This window comes from Podarcis vaucheri, assembly GCF_965113315.1.
Source record: "Podarcis vaucheri genome assembly, chromosome: Z".
NCBI classification, from domain to species: domain Eukaryota; kingdom Metazoa; phylum Chordata; class Lepidosauria; order Squamata; family Lacertidae; genus Podarcis; species Podarcis vaucheri.
The window spans coordinates 37,723,079-37,741,473 of record NC_138758.1 but is presented as its reverse complement, the minus strand read 5'-3'; the positions used below and the strand labels follow the sequence as shown (position 1 = coordinate 37,741,473).

The 18,395-nt window shown below is 45.0% G+C and overlaps 3 protein-coding genes across 7 annotated transcripts in view; 2 read left to right on the top strand and 1 right to left on the bottom strand.

The window, feature by feature from the left end:
* Positions 1 to 6: 6 nt before the first annotated feature.
* Positions 7 to 7,171, bottom strand: MED22 (mediator complex subunit 22). 2 transcript variants are annotated; one of them, XM_082207898.1, is made up of 4 exons: positions 7,028 to 7,171; positions 4,213 to 4,360; positions 3,290 to 3,370; positions 7 to 1,984 (listed from the first exon to the last, which is right to left on the bottom strand). In XM_082207898.1, exons 2-4 carry the CDS (start codon positions 4,333 to 4,335, stop codon positions 1,766 to 1,768), a joined length of 423 nt encoding a protein of 140 aa, XP_082064024.1. In that variant the 5' UTR covers positions 4,336 to 4,360; positions 7,028 to 7,171; the 3' UTR covers positions 7 to 1,765. The 2 variants fall into 2 exon arrangements, with proteins under 2 accessions (XP_082064024.1, XP_082064025.1); XM_082207899.1 differs by having other exon boundaries at positions 7,050 to 7,159.
* Positions 7,172 to 7,175: 4 nt separating this feature from the next.
* Positions 7,176 to 13,720, top strand: SURF6 (surfeit 6). 3 transcript variants are annotated; one of them, XM_082207863.1, is made up of 6 exons: positions 7,176 to 7,264; positions 8,090 to 8,407; positions 8,511 to 8,548; positions 9,567 to 9,812; positions 10,001 to 10,089; positions 12,975 to 13,720. In XM_082207863.1, the coding sequence occupies exons 3-6, from the start codon at positions 8,530 to 8,532 to the stop codon at positions 13,638 to 13,640; spliced, it is 1,020 nt and encodes a 339-aa protein (XP_082063989.1). In that variant the 5' UTR covers positions 7,176 to 7,264; positions 8,090 to 8,407; positions 8,511 to 8,529; the 3' UTR covers positions 13,641 to 13,720. The 3 variants fall into 3 exon arrangements, with proteins under 3 accessions (XP_082063989.1, XP_082063987.1, XP_082063988.1); XM_082207861.1 differs by lacking the exon at positions 8,511 to 8,548 and having other exon boundaries at positions 7,177 to 7,264; XM_082207862.1 differs by lacking the exon at positions 8,511 to 8,548 and having other exon boundaries at positions 7,185 to 7,264; positions 8,087 to 8,407.
* Positions 13,721 to 17,213: 3,493 nt separating this feature from the next.
* Positions 17,214 to 18,395, top strand: part of CCDC180 (coiled-coil domain containing 180) — a 55,665-nt gene continuing 54,483 nt past the window's right edge. For both annotated transcript variants that reach the window (XR_014215578.1, XM_082207795.1), the window contains exons 1-2: positions 17,214 to 17,344; positions 18,026 to 18,152. Coding sequence is in view for 1 of the 2 variants with exons in the window: in XM_082207795.1 (XP_082063921.1) it covers positions 18,084 to 18,152 (69 nt within the window). In the remaining variant the exon portion in view is untranslated. The remainder of the gene's footprint in view (positions 17,345 to 18,025; positions 18,153 to 18,395) is intronic.

Sequence of the window (18,395 nt, the reverse complement as noted above, 5' to 3'; positions counted from 1 at the left end):
GGTTATACCGCATCCCCTCCAAGGTTTTGGAAAGGGAGTCTTTCCCAGCTCTGACTGGAAATACCAGGGATTGAACCCAGAACCATCCTCATACAGAGGATGTGCTCTGCCACTGAGCTATTGTTCTTCACCTAAAAACAAAGCAACACTTCAGTCTTCATGATACTGAATGGCAACATAGGAAGCTACCTCATCCCGAATCACAACACTGGTTCATTGATCCCAGTATTGTGTCCAGCATTTTAGATAGGGAGTCTCTGACAGCCCTGCCTAGACATGTCGGGGACTAAACCTGGGGCCTTCTGCATGCAAAGAAGATGCTATACCCCCCCTTTTTTAAAAAAGATGCTGCAGGTGTGTAACCATTTATCTTGGTCCTTCTTGCTTGTGGAAATCCTGCTCTGAAGCAAACAAGAGGAGCAAAAGAAAATAAAGCAGTGGAAGAGTTTTGGAAGGAGAGGAACAAGCTTTGCATAAGACAAGCAGGGGGAAGGAGGTTTTCAAAAACAAGCTGTGGGTTCGCTTAAAAAAATAATGTAGTTATCAGCTGAAATGACAATTATATTTCCCCACAGACACTGCTGTTTTATTTACAATAAAGCTTGCAGCAAATATTTTTAATGGGATATATGTGTGTGTATAATAATAATAATAATAATAATAATAATAATATAATATAATGGCATAACAAAAGAATCCTTAAAATATTGCTTTGTTTTGATGCATCTTAACATTCTGGAACTGGAAACTTATGGTCCAGTCATCACAGACAGAAGAAAAAAATGCTTATTATGTCCAATCCTATGTATCTTTACTCAGAAGCAAGCCCCACTCTATTCAGTTGTGGTCCCTTTCAGCTAAGGGTGCGTATGATTGCATCCTAAACCCCAAAGTTCCATATCTTCTTGACTGCAGCCCTTCAGATGTTGTTGTTTGACTACCCCATGCTCGTACCATGCATCAGATACCACTTTAAACAATCATGGCTACTCCTGAAGAATTTTGGGAGCTGTAGTTAAGAGTGCTAAGTACTATTGGGAGGCCCTTGTTCGCTTCACAGACCTACAATTCCCAGAGTGGCTTAACAATCAATCCCTCTTCACAGGGAACTCTGGGAATTAATTGTAACCCTGTAATCTCTGCACCATTCAAAAACTACAGCTCCCCTAATTATTTGGTGGAATCCATAACTGTTTAGCATGGCATCATAGTGCTTTAAATGTATTGTATGAATGTGGCCTAAAGCTGCCATCTTCATTTATTATTTATTTCATAAAATTTATACACCACTTGATTGTAAAAAAAGCTTCAAAGCAGTTTAATCCCACTTAGATAGGAACAAACCCCAATGAATTCAAGAGGACTTACTTCTGAGTAGACATGGTTAGGATTGCAGTTTACACTGACTAGTGATTAGGGTACTCTGGGCAGTTCAAGATCTAATACCTGTTCCTGTTTGCAAGTCATTTAGGTGACAAGATCACAGTGCCAATGAGGGGGCAGGAGAGAAGCTTACCTCCACATCTCTGTGGAGAAAGGCCTAGTTACATGGTGTGCTTGCCCTCCAAAATGGCCACATCTCACGTCAAACATGAAGTACTGAATAAAACGGCTTTGGGGCCCAGATTCTTTGGGTGCTGAGAATTTAGGGATGCTTTTTAAAACAAGGACAGTTATTTTCACAAACATCCTGCCCCACCCTACCCCCACCCCATGTCAGAAACAGGATATTGTTGTGGTTACTATAGGGCAACCGTCCATGGCTTCATTTGTACCTGGAAGAGTAATATTCTTCCTCCAGCTCATAGAGGTCTATCGAGATCTCATCACGCAGGGCAATAAGCTTCTTGTCGCATTCTTCCTGAAGGCTGCGCAACTGCTGGTTCCGCTGGTTGATGGCTTCGTTGACGGAAGGGAAGTCATTGAGGATCAGGAACTGTTTTAGGTCAGAGACAAGCTTCATAAGAGACTCACCAGCCCGAACCTAGCAGAGAAATAAATTCAATTTATTTATTTTATACTTTTCTTTTCTTTTATATCGTAAAAAGAAAAAGTGTCAAAGCAGTTTACAAAAAGAATAAAACAATGAAATCATAAGAAAAAAGAAAAATACCACACTACTATTTAAAACAGGGATAGGCAACCTAAGACCCGTGGGCCGGATGCGGCCCAATTGCCTTCTAAACACGACCAGCGGACGGTCCGGGAATCAGCGTGTTTTTACATGAGTAGAATGTGTGCTTTTATTTAAAATGCATCTCTGGGTTACTTGTGGAGCATAGGAATTCGTTCATCCCGCCCCCCCCCCCAAATATAGTCCGGCCCACCACATGGTCTGAGGGACGGTGGACCAGCCCATGGCTGAAAAAGGTTGCTGACCCCTGATTTAAAACATTCAATGAATAATTAAAGTCAGTGACAAGCTGGAAACCAAATTAAGATGTGTCTGCCTTCTACATGTCTTGGCAGGCTTAGCCAAACAAAAATGTTTTTGGCAGATACTTTGGAGTACAGTGAGGGCACCTGCCTGATGTCAATGGACAGGGAGTTCCAAAGCATCAGTGCTGCCACCCTAAAATATTAATTTCTTACAAGTCCAGAACAAGTATTACAGGGCATTTGTAACAGTGCCTGCTCGACAGATCAAAACAGTCCACTGGGCATATATTTGGTAAGACTATCTTGCAGGTAAACTGTTCCCAAGCTGTTAAATGCTATATATACTAATAATAACACCATGAACATGGCCCAGTAGCAAATGAGCAATCCTTGCAGGTCTCTTAGCTTGGGTGTTATATGCTGCAGCATTTTGCACTAACTGCAGCTTCTGGAATGAGCACAAGGGAAGCCCATATACAGCACATTTCAGTAATCTAATCTTGACATACAGCCCCAAATTACCCTGAATGTATAACAACAACATTTTATTGCTCACCCTTCTCCAGCAGGTCCCAAGGCATATTAAAACATATTTTTTTTAATACTGAACAGATAAAACAAATCACATTCAAAGGAATTGGGTGGATCCTAAAACACACACATCTCAACAAAAACAAGAAGACACACTTCTGTGAGGAGGGAATTCCACAATCGAAGAGCTGCCCCAGGGAATGATCTGTCCTAAGCTATCAGCACCCAGAACTTCTGAGGGTGGCAGAACAACCAGAAAAGCCCCTCTGCTGATCTCAAGACCTGAGAGGGTCTGTAGGGAAGAAGGCAGCCTCTCAGGTATCTGAACACACCCTAGAACCCACCCAACATATCCTCCCATTGGATGCTTTTTACTCACAATATTTGCAGCTCTGACTTGCATCTCGTAGTTGTCCTGCTCACCTTGGGTTGCCCGAGAAACTTGGGTTTCTTCCTCAATCTACAGCAAATGTTAGAAACAAAGCTTTTACACTGGGTTCAACATCTTCCTTCCACTGTTCTGCAGAGAAAAACAGCCCTCTCACTATCCTCCATGAGATTTTATTGCATTCCCTCTGCCAGAGGTTCCAAACACTTTAGGCGAAAGCAGGCATGGGGAACATGTGACCCTTTAGATGCTGCTGGACTACAGCTCCCATCATCCCTGACTGCTGACTATGCTGCGTGGGGCTGATGGGAGATGGAGTCCAAAATCATCAGGAGGAGCCACTGGTTCCCCAACTCCGCCATAGAAGAAGCAACACCCCCAACTAGTTAAATGGAGGCTTCTCATTCAATCCTTCTTATAGGAACATTTAGGCCTCCCTTCTATTCTATAAATTTGAAGCAGTATTATACCACTTTACACAGTCATGGCTTCTCCCAAAGGATTTTGGAAACTGTAGTTTCTTAAGGGCACTGACAGCTTTTAGGAGACCCCCTATTCACCTCACTGCGCAACAATTCTCAGAGGGGTTCAACAATCAACCCCTCTTTACAGGGAGTTCTGGTAACTAAGCTCTGGGAGGGGACTAAATATCTCCTAACAACTTTTGACGCCCTTAACAAACTACAGCTCCCAGAATTCTTTGGTGGAAGTTATGACTGTTTAAAGTCATATCATAGGGCTTTAAATCGAATGTGAGAATGTGGCTGCAGATTTCCCCCAGCTTTGACTTAAAGCAATGATGAGGTAATATTTTTATGTTCCAATTAGGTAAGCAAAAACTTTGAGTTTGGATGGAAGAAAGAATACCCATAACATGAGGTCCCGCCACCCACCCACAAGTAATCTTCTCATACCTTTGCAGTTTTGACTATTTCTGTGAAGTTATCCATGATAGACTTGATGTCATCTTTCAGCCTCTTGTTGTAAGACTGAAGGAGGGTTTCCTTGCTCTGGGGGAGCACGCGCTGCTGCGGCATTGTGGTGGCAAGGAGAGAATCTTAGCTGCTCACCAAGAAAGGTCAGAAAGAGTTACAACTAAACAACAATTGAAAGTCAAAGCTTTATTACATATATTTCAAGACAACAGTATTGAATGAATAAGCCATTCATTACAAGCAGTGAGTTGCAACATAACCAGACACTGGAAAGAGCTTTCTAGCACAGTAGACAATTGGTACAAAACAGTCTGGAAACAGCCCTCCTTGACAGAGTAATAAATAAACCATGGTTGACATAATAACAATATATTTTTTATTTGGATGCCGCTCATCTGACTGGGTTGCCCCAGCCATTCCAGGAGCCTCCCAACAAAATAGTAAAATGATAAAGTATCAAATCCAGGGACGCGGGTGGCGCTGTGGGTAAAACCTCAGTGCCTAGGACTTGCCAATCGTATGGTCGGCGGTTCGAATCCCCGCGGCGGGGTGAGCTCCTGTCATTCGGTCCCAGCTCCTGCCCACCTAGCAGTTCGAAAGCACCCCTAAGTGCAAGTAGATAAATAGGTATCGCTTTCTAGCGGGAAGGTAAACGGCATTTCCGTGTGCTGCGCTGGTGCTGGCTCGCCAGAGCAGCTTCGTCACGCTGGCCACGTGACCCGAAAGTGTCTCCGGACAGCGCTGGCTCCCGGCCTCTTAAGTGAGATGAGCGCACAACCCTAGAGTCGGACACGACTGGCCCGTACGGGCAGGGGTACCTTTACCTTTACCTTAAAGTATCAAATAGTAAAAACTTCCCTAAACAGGACTCTCTTTAGATGTCTTCTAAAAGTCAGATAGTTGTTTATTTCCATGACATCTGAAGGGAGGGCATTCCACAAGGTGGGCACCACTATTGAGAAGGCTCTCTGCCTGGTTCCCTGTAACTTCACTTCTCACAGTGAGGGAACCACCAACAGGCCCTCATTGGTTGATCTCAGTGTCTGGGCTGAAAGATGGTAGGGCAGACACTCCTTCAGGTATACAGGGCCAAAGCTGTTTAGGGCTTTAAAGGTCAGCATCAACACTTTAAATTGTGCTTTGAAATGTACTGGGAGCCAATTTAGATCCTTTAAGACCGGTGTTATATGGTCCCAGCGGCTGCTCCCAGTCACCTATCTAGCAGCCACATTCTGGATTAGTTATAGTTTCCGAGTCATCTTCAAAGGTAGTCCCACGTAGAGCGCATTGCAGTAGTCCATGTGGGAGATAACCAATGCATGCACCACTCTAGTGAGACAATCTGCAAACAGGTAGGGTCTCAGCCGGCATACCAGATGGAGCTGGTAGACAGCTGTCCTGGACACAGAACTGACCTGTGCCTCTATAGATAGCTATGAGTCCAAAATGACTCCCAGGCTGCGCACCTGGTCCTTCAGGGTCACAGTTACCCCATTCAAGGGGGTCCCCTACACCTATGTGTTCCCTGCCCCCCCCCCAAGAACAGTGTACTTCTGTCTTGTCGGGATTCAACCACAATCCATTAACCTCCATCTACCCTCCAACCACCTCCAGACACTCACACAGGACCCTCACTGCCTTCACTGGTTCCGATTTAAAGGAGAGGTAGAGCTGGGTATCATCTGCACACTGGTCAACACCCAGCCAAAACCTTCTGATGATCTCTCCCGGCTATCTCATATAGATGTAGAAAAGCATGGGGGAGAGGACAGAGCCCTGAGGTACACCACAAGTGAGAGCCCAGGGGTCTGAACATTCATACCCCAACACCATTTTCTGGACACAGCCCAGGAGGAAGGAGCAGGACCACTTTATAACAGTGCCCCCTGCTCTAGATGGCCCAAAAGGATATCAATGCTTCAGGGGGGGGGGGACGACTCAATTTGCAACAGATCCCAACAGTTTCTCCATCAACTGCACATCTCCATGACCCACCTCAAAATGCATGCATTACAAAATACATACCCACTGGTCACATTCGAGCCTATTTTGCTTCATTAGCCTTAACCAACTTGGTGCCCTCCAGAAGTTTAGGTCTACAACTCACATCAGTCCCAACTCTGTGATAGACTTCCTCAGCATAAGGCAGCTTCCTATTTATTTAGGGCCACAAATGCTGGACTGCTACATTATTATTTAGAGGAAAGGACTATAGCTCACCCAACCTGGGAGAGCTGTTGTTAGTCAGCGCAGACAACACTGAGCTAGATGGAGTAATGGTCCGACTCAGTACATGACAGCATCTTACTCAAACCATCCCTTTTAGATCTGGAACCTTATTTCTGAAGAAGGTCCTCATTTCGTGGAGAGCTGGGAGAGTGCAACCCTGGAGAGCCACTGCCAGTCAGTGCGGGTCACATTAAGCTAGATGGACCAGCTTTCTGACTTGCTATGATGGGAATCATAAATCCCAAAACCTTAGAAGCCAACAAGACGGAGAAAGGCTGATCTGAACTCGCCCAGCGCTCAACAAACGAGACTAAGGGGTGCATCACCCCCTGTTTAAGAAGCCTTCCACCCGCAATCGTGCTGCATTACTCCGCGCACCAATTCAGAAAAGTTTCAGCCTTTCTCCCGCCGGAGTAGTAAACACACCTGTCACTGAAAGCACAAGAATGCATTTGAAAAGTGAGAGAAGTCCGGTGCATCGCTCTCCTGCTCTGCAGTCACAAAAGAAGTCTAAATAAAGAGGTCGATTATCTAACAAATAAATATTAGTATCTCAGTATCTTACTCAATACATGTAATCCTCTTACAGACAGGCGGCCATTTTTCCTTTTTCTCTTGCGAACGGTTCCTCCTTCACTGGCTACGTCCAGCCCATGGGGCGGGGAAAACGTTTCCTCCTCCTCCTCCCGAAGCTCCTCCAACATCCCATAATCCTTCGCCTCTTCCTCACAGGGTCTATCAATAGAGCGCCGAGCCGTTCACAAAGGGCCGTGGGCTAGTTCCGCCTTCCTCTCCAGCCCAGGTAAGTGACCAGCTCACGAGCCACGCGTAGTGCGCTTTTGCGATTCCTCCAAGAGAAGTGCACGCGTTGAGGTGAACCACACGGGTTGCAGCGCCTTCTTTGCACGCCCTGCGATCCCGGTTTAGGGGAACACGTGCCAACCACTAAAAAGCCTTAAGGGGGTGGATCTCCGCCAACTGCTCACTGGCCAGCCCTACACAGGATGGGAGATCTCGAATAGAGTCGGTTTGCCTTACGCCTACACATGAAATGATCTCTCCTTCCCGTGAGCGGCCAGCATGTGTTGGTTCGCACGTGGCGTTAGACGAGCGTACAACCTCTGTACATAAGTTGTTTAGCTGCACGCTCCTAGGGTATTCATATTTTCTTGTTTGGGAAACTGTGTACACAGTAGTTGATCAGTGCACTCTACACGCAAGCGCTTGTGCGTGCGTAGAAACAGCTCTCTTTAATGTGTAACCCTGCACACGTGTTTGCTGGAAAGTAAAATTTAGCTGGCTGATGTGACACGTGGGGGCTGTTCACCCGTTCTGCTTGGCAGGGGGTTGGACTCGATGGCCCTTGTGGTCTCTTCCAACTCTATAATTCTATGATTCTATGATTCTAAACAGATGTACAATTTGGGGATGCCCATGTGTACAAATTAGTTAGGTCTGCTCTTGAACAACCATTCACATGTGATATTAAGGAGTGTACAATCTGTATACAATAGCTTTACAAGCCAACAGATGTACATTTTATATTTTCCTGACTTGTAAATATCAATCCATGAGTCTCCTTCAGTTTACTCATGTCATTGAATAAGTTCTCTCTCTCATTAAGCAGGATGAAAAGCGAGTATGCAGACGTGGCCCCATGAGTTTTGTCGACGTAGCAGAAGCAGCCTCAGACAGCATTCTGGGTAGAAGTTTCGAAGGGAGGATGATCGGAATGAACAAGACATCTTTGACTTAGAGGCACATTCCCCCTGCGAGACCATCCTACGATTTTATTTTAATTTTTGGTTTATTTACTTTTAACTTTTACCTTCACGAGACTTTGATCCCACAATGGCCAGTTTAGTCAACAAAGACTCTTACCTGCAGAAATTGGCCAAGAAAATTTGCACCCAGGAAGCCCCTGAGCCACGAAAAAGGAAATTTGGTACAATTATCTGATGCTGTCGTTTACTTCTCTAGAGCAGGGGTTTTTGTAGTAGTGCAGCCTCCTTGGTTATTGTAATTATTTTCATTTATTTATTTCACAGGATTTATATACTGCTTGTGATGAAACCTCAAAGTGGTAGTACTTAATGTTTTCCCTTATTTTAACCACAGCTCATTTTAGATTATAATCTGCTCAGGAAAGGGTCCTGATGCCACAATGGAATGACAGTAGTGTGTTTTGAAAATGCAACTTGGAAAAATTCAGCTGTCTTGTCTTGGTGCTTCCTGAAGACCTCCAGAAGTTGCTGGACTACAACTCCCATCATTCCTGATCAGCCATACTGGCTAAGGTTGATGGGAGTTGGAGTCCAGTAACATCCGGAGGGCGTTCTAACATGTACCGTATTTTTCGCCCTATAGGACGCACTTTCCCCCCTCCAAAAATGAAGGGGAAATCCCGTGTGCGTCCTATGGGGCGAATACAGGCTTTCGCTGAAGCTTGGAGAGCGAGAGGGGTCAGTGCACACCGACCCCTCTCACTCTCCAGGCTTCAGGAAGCTATCAGCAAGCCTGGGGAGCCCACGGGAGTTCCCGCAGGGCTCCCCACCCTGAGGATAGCAGCCTGCCGCCTGGCGCGCTTCGAGCAGACATCGGCCAGCCCCACAAGCTCAGGGACAGCTGGGAGGCGCAGCGCCGCCATCCCGCTGTTCCCCGACCTGGTTTTTTTGGGGGGGGAAATAAAGGGAATTTTCCCCCCTTTATTTCCCCCAAAAAAAACTTGGTGCGTCCTATGGGACGGAGCGTCCTATGGGATGAAAAATACGGTATGTTCTTAGGCATTTACAGTGGACGCTCGGGTTGTGAATGTGATCTGTGTGGGATGCACGTTTGCAACCCACAGTGGTGCGTCTGCGCACGCACGGGATTTGGCGCTTCTGCGCATGCGCGACCACCAAAACCCGGAAGTAACCCATTCTGGTACTTCCTGGTTTCGGCGATCCGTAACCCGAAAAAATACAACCTGAAGCGGCTGTAACCTGAAGTATGACTGTATTCCTTGCAGAAATGTTTGCGCAGCATCTTGTCAACCAGATTGCAAAATATTTTCCTCTCTTTGTTTAATGAAGTCTTGTGTCTCTGCCTTCAAATATTCCCAGGAACTGGACTGGGAGACGATAGCACCCAGCCAAAGAAGAAGAGGAAGAAGAAACAGAAGAAGCAAGGCAAGATAGTGGGCACCTCTCTGGGCAAGCAGACAGCACCTGGGGGCAGCCAAGCATCACCAGCCAAGCCAACAAATGCCAGTATTCAGAAATCTGGCCCAGTTATCCATGCTGCACCCAGTTCCAGTGGATCTCAGAATACTGGGGGGAAAGGGGACAGAAGCCAAAACGATGTTGCAGGTGAGAGTGTTTCTACAGCCAGTCAGTTAAGCTACTGGGCTGGTTTCTCACATAACTCTAAGCAATGGTTTAGTAACCCATATTTTAGCATTATGTGTGAACCAGGCCACTGAGTTTAGCTGAGTTGAGTTTAGCAACAATTTGGGTTGGGACACAGGTCATGTGTTTTCTCCTGTTTCCCCTTACAGGTGGTGACAAGAGCACAGCCGGCTCATTTTCAGCCATGAATCTCTTGCGGCAGAGACTGCACGAGAAGATCCAAGAAATCTCTGGCCAGGTAAGATCAGCACCCTCCTTTAAAATGTTGTCAAGATGTGGAGAAAGCCTGGAGAATCCAAAGCCAATTTTAGCCTGTAGGCATATGCCAGCTTAATTTGGGAGCAAGCCTTGTTTAGGGCAGTGGAACTTGCTCCTGATTAAACACCCACAGAATTGCACTGTTAGATGTGTGGTGGAAATATTCCCACGCCTCTAGTATTCTGGTTCCAGTTGATATTATACTGGCTTCTGTTCTACCTTGATTTGAACTAAAACAGTTCACCCATCTTTGGAGGCCAGATTTTGGAGGATGTGATGGGGGGTGGTTGATGTATAATAGGGGTGGGGATGTTGAACAGCCAGCTCCCATCAGCCCCAGCCAGCGTTGCCAGTGGTCAGGGATGGTTAGAAACATCTGAAGGGCTACAGTTGAATGTATAAATATAACACACTCTTCAGTCAGGCCTGTTTGTACTTTGTGATTCTGTTCAAACATAGCATGGGTGAGAAATATTTGGGTGGAAAAAAATCAGCTTTTTAATAATCTTAGCTTTACTGCTTTCACTCTAAAAAGCAAGTTTATAGATCACATGGCTGAAAATATAAGCTTATAGCAATGCATTCTAAGCTTCCAGTGTCTGATGCACCTTACCCCTCCCCATGAGAAAGATAGGCAGTGATCCTATGATAAGCATAAGCCTAAGTGAACAAATGAAGAACCTTTCTGTTGGTTCAAGGAGAGAGAGAGAAAGGTACAGTGGTGCCTCACAAGACGAAATTAATCCATTCCGCGAGTCTGTTCGTCTTGCGGTTTTTTCGTCTTGCGAAGCACGGCTATTAGCGGCTTAGCGGCTATTAACGGCTTAGCGGCTTTAAGAAAAAGGAAACAAACTCGCAAGAACTCGCAAGACGTTTCGTCTTGCGAAGCAAGGCCATAGGGAAATTCATCTTGCGGAACGACTCAAAAAACGGAAAACTCTTTCGTCTTGCGCGTTTTTCGTCTTGCGAGGTACCACTGTATATAAAAATGAGAATTCCTGGATACCACAATCCAAGTTTGGGGCAAGTACCATATTTTTCGCCCTATAGGATGCACTTTTCCCCCTCCAAAAATGAAGGGGAAATGTGTGTGCGTCCTATGGGGTGAATGCAGGCTTCAGGAGAGCCCCAGCGCCAGCCCTACAAGGTTGGGGGACAGAGGGAGGCAGAACGCCACCATCCCGCTGTCTCCCGAAGTGGTTTGGAGGCTGACGGCGGGGAGACCCCGCTGTCAGCCCCGCAAGCTCCGGGGACAGTGGGGAGGCGCAGCGCATCTCCCCGCTGTCCCTGGACCTGATCTGAAGGCGGGCGGCGGGGAGAAGAGCGCTTCTCCCCGCTGCCTGCCCCACAAGCTCCAGGACAGCGGGGAGGCGCAGCGCGTCTCCCCGCTGTCCCCGGACCTGATCTCAAGGCGGGCGGCGGGGAGCAGAGCGCTTCTCCCTGCTGCCTGCCCCGCAAGCTCCGGGGACAGCGGGGAGGCGCAGCGCGTCTCCCCGCTGTCCCCGGACCTGATCTCAAGGCGGGCTGCGGGGAGAAGAGAGCTTCTCCCCGCTGCCGGCCCCACAAGTGCCTGGGGGGGAAATAATTTTTTTTCCTTTATTTCCCCCCAAAAAAACTTGATGCGTCCTATGGGCCGGTGCGTCCTATGGGGTGAAAAATACGGTACTCTTTGGTAAGAGAACACCAGCAGAGATTTGAAATAGCAAAATACACAACAAAGTAAAGTATGGAAATAAAGGTTTTTAGCCTTTTAAAATATGGCACTTAAAGTAAGTCCCAAAGTTTCCCTCTTTCAGTAGCTTTGAAAAAGAACACATTTGGCAAATTAAAAAGTTTACTTACAACCTCTCCAAATGACACATTCATGTGCTTTTCCATACAGCATCCAGAAAAAGCTGCACAGGCAGTAAAATGTGGCTTAATTACAGTGGTGGAAGTTCCTAAATCATTGGTATAGGAAGAGTGACTTGTGAAAGCTGAGCAACCACCATATCGTCTTACACCTGAGCTGCTCATGTAAACTGGGAGAGAACAAAGCCTTGATTATCCAGTCTCTCCCAAAGTGAGCTAAGCACATTGATTGTATGAGGCTAGTTATCCCACAATTCCAATAATATTTGCAGTATTTAGGTTTTTTCTGTAAACGTGTAATATATAGATAGTGTGTGTGTGTGTGTGTGTGTGTGATGAAACTGAGATTGATCCAACACTGTTTAGTTAATAAATAGTGACAATTCTAAGAGTACTCAGGATGGAAAAATTTTAAGAGATGTGACATATACAAATTATCCCTTTAAAATTACTATTATTATTATTATTATTATTATTAGCTACAGAGAAATTAGCAGAGCAGTTCTATAATACTGTCTTCAAAGTATGTCCCACTGAGTTCAATGGGGCCTACTCTTGGGTAAGTAGGTTCAGAATTGTAACCTAAATTTTGTTTTCCAGATTAAGTCCACAAGGTATCAGGGTCTTGAGTGTACATCCTCCTGCTATTAAGATGGATTTTATGGTTGTTTTGTAGGAATAAATTGGACAGGTTGAAGCAGTTTCCATTTTGGGGGTCAATAGTGATTTATAAATCATGCATAAAAGTATTTTGTCCCCCCACCCAATATTCTGATTGTGGCATCCAGTAATGTATAATTACATTGTTAGTCTTCCAGCTGAAATTCTCTTGAAGGAAATAATCCTTGCTGGCTTTCCTGCTTTTAAATGTAATGGTAAAGATAATACAGTGACCAGATTTACAATGATATATATGTTAGTGCTCTTTTCTAGGCACTGTCTTTTTAGCTTAAAAAGTTCACTTTCCTCTTTTGAACGATTCCTCTTTCTTTTCAACTTGCTGTTTCTTAACAGGGAAACAGCAAAGAGTTGTCCCCAGCAGTGTTGGAGAAGAGGCAACGAAGGAAATACGAGAAGGAGAGAAAGAAACGCCGTAGAAAAGAGTTGAGGATGAAAGAAAAAACAGAGAAGAAGGAGGCAGAGGAGGCTTCAGCAGCCACTTCAGAGCCCCAGGCCCCAAAGAATGACACCAAGGTTGAGATCGTCTTCAATAAGGTTGAAGTCCATGAGGAAGGGCTTAGCAAAGCGGAAAAGAGGAAGGCGCTGAAAGGCAACATTACTCCACTGACAGGGAAGAATTACAAGCAACTCCTGAGCAGATTGGAATCTCGGAAGAGTAAGCTGGAAGATCTGAAAGACAAGGATGAGGGGAAAGCCAAGGAGCTGGAGGTGAAGATGAAGTGGACAAATGTCCTGTACAAGGCAGAAGGGGTCAAAATCCGCGATGACGAGGACCGGCTGAAGGCGGCCCTGAAGCGGAAGGAGAAGCGCAAGGCCCAGCGCCAGAGGCAGTGGGAGAAGCGGACTGAAAACGTAGTGAACAAAATGCAGCAGCGGCAAGACAAGCGCCGCAAGAACCTCCAGAAGAGAAAGATGGCCAAGGTGGAGAAGAAGAAAGCCAAGGCTCGCAAAAAGGGTCGCATCCTGCCCGAGGACCTGAGCAAAGCCAAAATTAAATAAATCAGGCTAGTGGACCATTGGAACCCACTCCAAGGCAGGTGCTCACAGGGCTCATTAATAAAAGCTATTTTGTAGTGGAACATCTGAAATTCTTTATATCTAAATCTCCTTGCTTGTGAGATGACTTGGAGTCATCAGGCTGTGCAGCTAGACCAAGAAGAGGGAGCTGCTACACTTGAGATGCAAAAGAGATATATTTCCACAAGACTGTTTCTGTGGTCATACAACCCTGAGCTATACCAGTTGATCAAGTGGATCTTTTCATCCCTCTCCCTGAGTCAGGATAAGAGAACCTTCAGTCTGGGTGCTAAATGTGGCCTTCAAAACCTATCTTCCAGACCCCCTGGCACAGCTTAACACCCTCCTTGAATATTTTCTACCTTTAACTGTGCTATGTCTTTTTCCCTCCTTGAGTAAAATGTGTATTCATTGCTCCCCTCCATTTTTGCTTTTGCCCTGCCCATCAACTGGCATACAGCCCCTTGAAAATATCCCAGAAAGGAACACAGCCCTAAGGCTGACAAATGTATTTTTTGTGAAGAAATTTCACAAAATCTCATCAACAGGAGCTCAGGAAGGAAGCAGATGAATTTAATATCATAACAATAATGGCATGCACAAAAGTTGAATGTTATCTTGAAAATACTAATTCCAGAAGTTAATAAACAGTACCACTATTCCATAAACCAGTCAATTTGAGATTTATAATAGCTTTTTGTGAAATAAGTTTGTGCAGTCCTTTTTGTGGTGGTTCCAGAGTTTTCAGGTATGAGGCAATACACATAACTTCAGTTAGTAAGTTTAATACTGTTTGCAAATCCTCTGTTTTTTATTTCATTTTCATTTCAACTTTTCAATAATGCATAAGATTTATTTTTTCATCTGTAGTTAGATGTTAATCTGTTAAATAACCAAAATACTGTTCCAAAAGTGGCTTATTTTAGAACAGACCCCAAAAGTGGGCATAAGATCAACTTGGGAGGTGTGGTATCTTCAATATATATTTGATGAGTTTATAGTATTTAGCCTATGTAGTGTAGGAGATAACTATTATTTATTTAAATAGGTATATATTTGAAATTTGCATTAATCCAAATTAGGTGGAAAGAAATTATGAAAGGAAAACATAAAGCTGAAGGAGTGTCTTTTATTCGCAATTGGCAAACACTGATTTAAATCTCTATTACTTAAAGGTTGGGGTAAACCCTTTTATAAATAAAAATCCCACTTTTATAGGGGATAGAGCAGCTCCCCTATGAGGAAAGGTTGCAGCATTTGGGCTTCTTAGTCAAGAGAAAAAGCGAGTAAGAGGAGACATTACTGAAGTATATAAAATTGTGCATGGAGGTAAAAATGTGGGCAAAGAATATTTCTCAGTCTCATAACACTAGGAAGTCATGGACATGAAGCTGAATGCTCGTGTTATAGGAAAAAACTGCTCCAAGCACCCATATAGAGTCCTTAAGTGGGTTCCCTATCTGTAGGAAAAAATAATAGGCCAATCAGAGAGTATTGATAAGCAAAGCAGCTAGTAAGCCTGATATTTATTAAACTGTTGCGTGCTCACTTCTTCAGATATCTGAAGACATCCTTCAACTAAGTGCACATTTAAAATATGAATAGAATGCAAGCCTGTGACCTGTATTCAGGAATTCAGTAGTTATCATAATGAAAGAGTGGCCAGGATGCCCAGGTAATCAAATCAGGTAACCTGGCAGACAGGAAGAAACACCACACCCAGATTTCCACCCCTTCTCTGGTGTATTAAGGGGGTGGTCTTGGGCTACACCCCTTCTGTGATGTATGTATGATGTTTCTGGGGGTGGTCTTGGACTCCAGGGTGGGCAGTTTAAAATGTCTGTATAAGGGCTTGGGCGCATTGCTAGGGTTCCCTCCCCCCCTACTGTGGGGGGGAGCACCCTGTTACAACAGCTTTAATAAAGATCTGGCTTACTAGCTGCTTTGCTTCTCAATACAGTGGTACCTCAGGTTAAGTACTTAATTCGTTCCGGAGGTCCGTTCTTAACCTGAAACTGTTCTTAACCTGAAGCACCACTTTAGCTAATGGGGCCTCCTGCAGCCGCACCGCCAGAGCACGATTTCTGTTCTCATCCTGAAGCAAAGTTCTTAACCTGAAGCATTACTTCTGGGTTAGCGGAGTCTGTAACCTGAAGCGTATGTAACCTGAGGTACCTCTGGTTGGTCTCTGTTATTTTCTCCTACTCCTACAAAAGGACTCTCTGTATTGGTTCTTGGGTACCCCATAAGGGAAAAGGAGCAGTTTTTTCTCATAATAGTTTCCCTTGTACATTTATGAACGTTTACAGTATTTTATATTTGTGACCTTAGAATTCTTATAACACTGGAGAATTCAGGGCTGGTAAAAGAAAATACTTATTCACATAGTGCGGACTGGAATTACCGTAACTCCCAGATGAGGTAGTGAAGACCACCACCTTGGATGGTTTTGAAAGGACTGATAAATTCATGGAGGATAAGGCTATCAGTGACTCTTATCCACCATGGCTATGTTCTGGCTCCAGTTATTGGCCCCCTTTGGTCTGATCCAGCAAGGCTTCCATTCTTATCAAAATTCCCCTTGATTGGACAAGAAGCTTTTCTTATCTGCATCTGTAAGTTCACAATCAAGGCATTAAAGAAGTACAGTGGTACCTCGGGTTACATATGCTTCAGGTTACAGACACTGCTAACCCAGAAATAGTACCTCGGGTTAAGAACTTTGCTTCAGGTTGAGAACAGAAATTGTGCCGCCACGGCGCAGCCGCGGGAGGCCCCATTAGCTAAAGTGGTGCTTCAGGTTAAGAACAGGTTCAGGTTAAGAACGGACCTCCGGAAGGAATTAAGAACGTAACGAGAGGTACCACTGTACCCATCTCCTGTTGCTTGTCCTAAGCCCCTGGTATGGATAGACTGCCTCTGAAAATGGAGTTTTGATTTTGCCACCAGGTGGGGCCTGTGATCTCATTTTATAAGGGGATGCAAAACAATTTCTCCCCAGTTACCCAAGCAAATCCCCTCCATAAATTGTGGGTGCCCACCTGTGTCCTGGCAAAAACACAGGTATACTAATGAAATCTGCCAGACAGCTCTGCGGCTGGTGTGTGGTCTGTTTTGCTACTTCCCATCTTTTTAAAAACAACACGTTTTTACAATCTCCCCCCCCCATAAAAAAATGGAAAGGTGGTAACCTTCAATGCAGGGCATCTTGAATTGAAAATCAGGATTCAAAATGCAGAAGCATCTTGACGTTATTCTAAGTTTTAAAAGGATTCAAAGTCGGAAAGGTTCTGTACATGCTCGGACTCTTATTTACCACGCAATATTCTGGTGCGGGAAATTATGGAGGAAAACAACTATAACAACTAGTACTCTATAAAACGCTGTTATCGCTGTTTCTAACAAGATTACTGTATAAGTGACCAGGACACAATGACGAACTCGTAAGACAAAAACAAGCCCCTTCCGCTTGTAATTTTTTTTTAACTGCTTTCCGCGTCTCTATGGCAACAACTAGTCACCGGAGCGGCCATGTTGAATCCCGTCGAGTCCCGCGAGAGAACAACACGCACTTTCTCCCTTCCTCTTCCCTGCTCTTGATAGTCACCATGGCAACCAAAAGACGCCGTTCTTGGCCTAGCTGCCTTGAGGCGGCTTTTAGGACTGGCTTTCCAAGGGTTCCTCAGGTAAGGTTCGCTGTCAGGTGAGAGAGGGGCAACGGCGGGAAGAGATGAGTTGAAGAGGAGAGCCCCCCCCATACGTTACAATGAGTTGCGATCCTTTCCTTTGCCCTAAGGGGGAAAGTAGCCACACGCCCAGCTAAGCATTCTGGGAGAGCAGCACATGGAACGAATCCGTCCCTCCCATCACATTTAGTTTGGATCTCAAATGTATCCCTCGTGGCAGGACCTGATGCGAGCCACAAAAGCCATTTTTCTCCTCTCCCAAACAGGACTTGGGGGGGGACCCCACTTTTGGTTATTGCCTAATTGCATTTGATGATTTGCATGAATAAGTGCTGTAAATAAATTTGCACAATTAAATGCAATCATTAATTTTATAAATAAATGACAGTTTTGTTTAAAATTGCTCAGGGCACTGGCACCCAGATAGGTAGATGGCAGATAATGGGGAGGGAGTCCACAGTTGCAAAAAAGACTACAGCTATAATATCATAAAACCCCACTGAAATACACTGGCATTTACTGCTGATACGTATATGAGTCAGTTTGAGGTGCCATGCAATTACAAAAAAGTCTTGTTCACAGCAGTATCTCCCCCACTCGCCATTCCCAACATCACTCAAGGAATGACACCAAACCATTCAATTATTTCTTTCTTTCTCTTTGCATTTTCCTTTTTCTCAGCTAACCCAAGAAAAAGTTCAGCAGCAAACCAATCGAGCGCCTAGGAAAAGTCTGCAACATGACCCTAGTGGGGGTGTCCCGTGTCGTCCCCAGTGGGAAAGTCTACAGACAGATATTTGATGATGAGGTACAGCAATGACAGAAGCTAGAAGACCTGATTGGGCTGGGGCGGGGGTGGTGGGGAATAGCATCCCTTGAAGCAGGGATGGGGAAATGTAGGCACAGAACTCTCCCTGGTCTACACCTCCTCTCCCTAGGCCACACCCCTGTCCAGCTTTGGTTAGTAGATCTGCAGATTAGTAGATCTACAGGTTCTAGTAAAACACACACACACACAGTAGATCCTGCAAGCCTTCGGTTTGCCCACCAC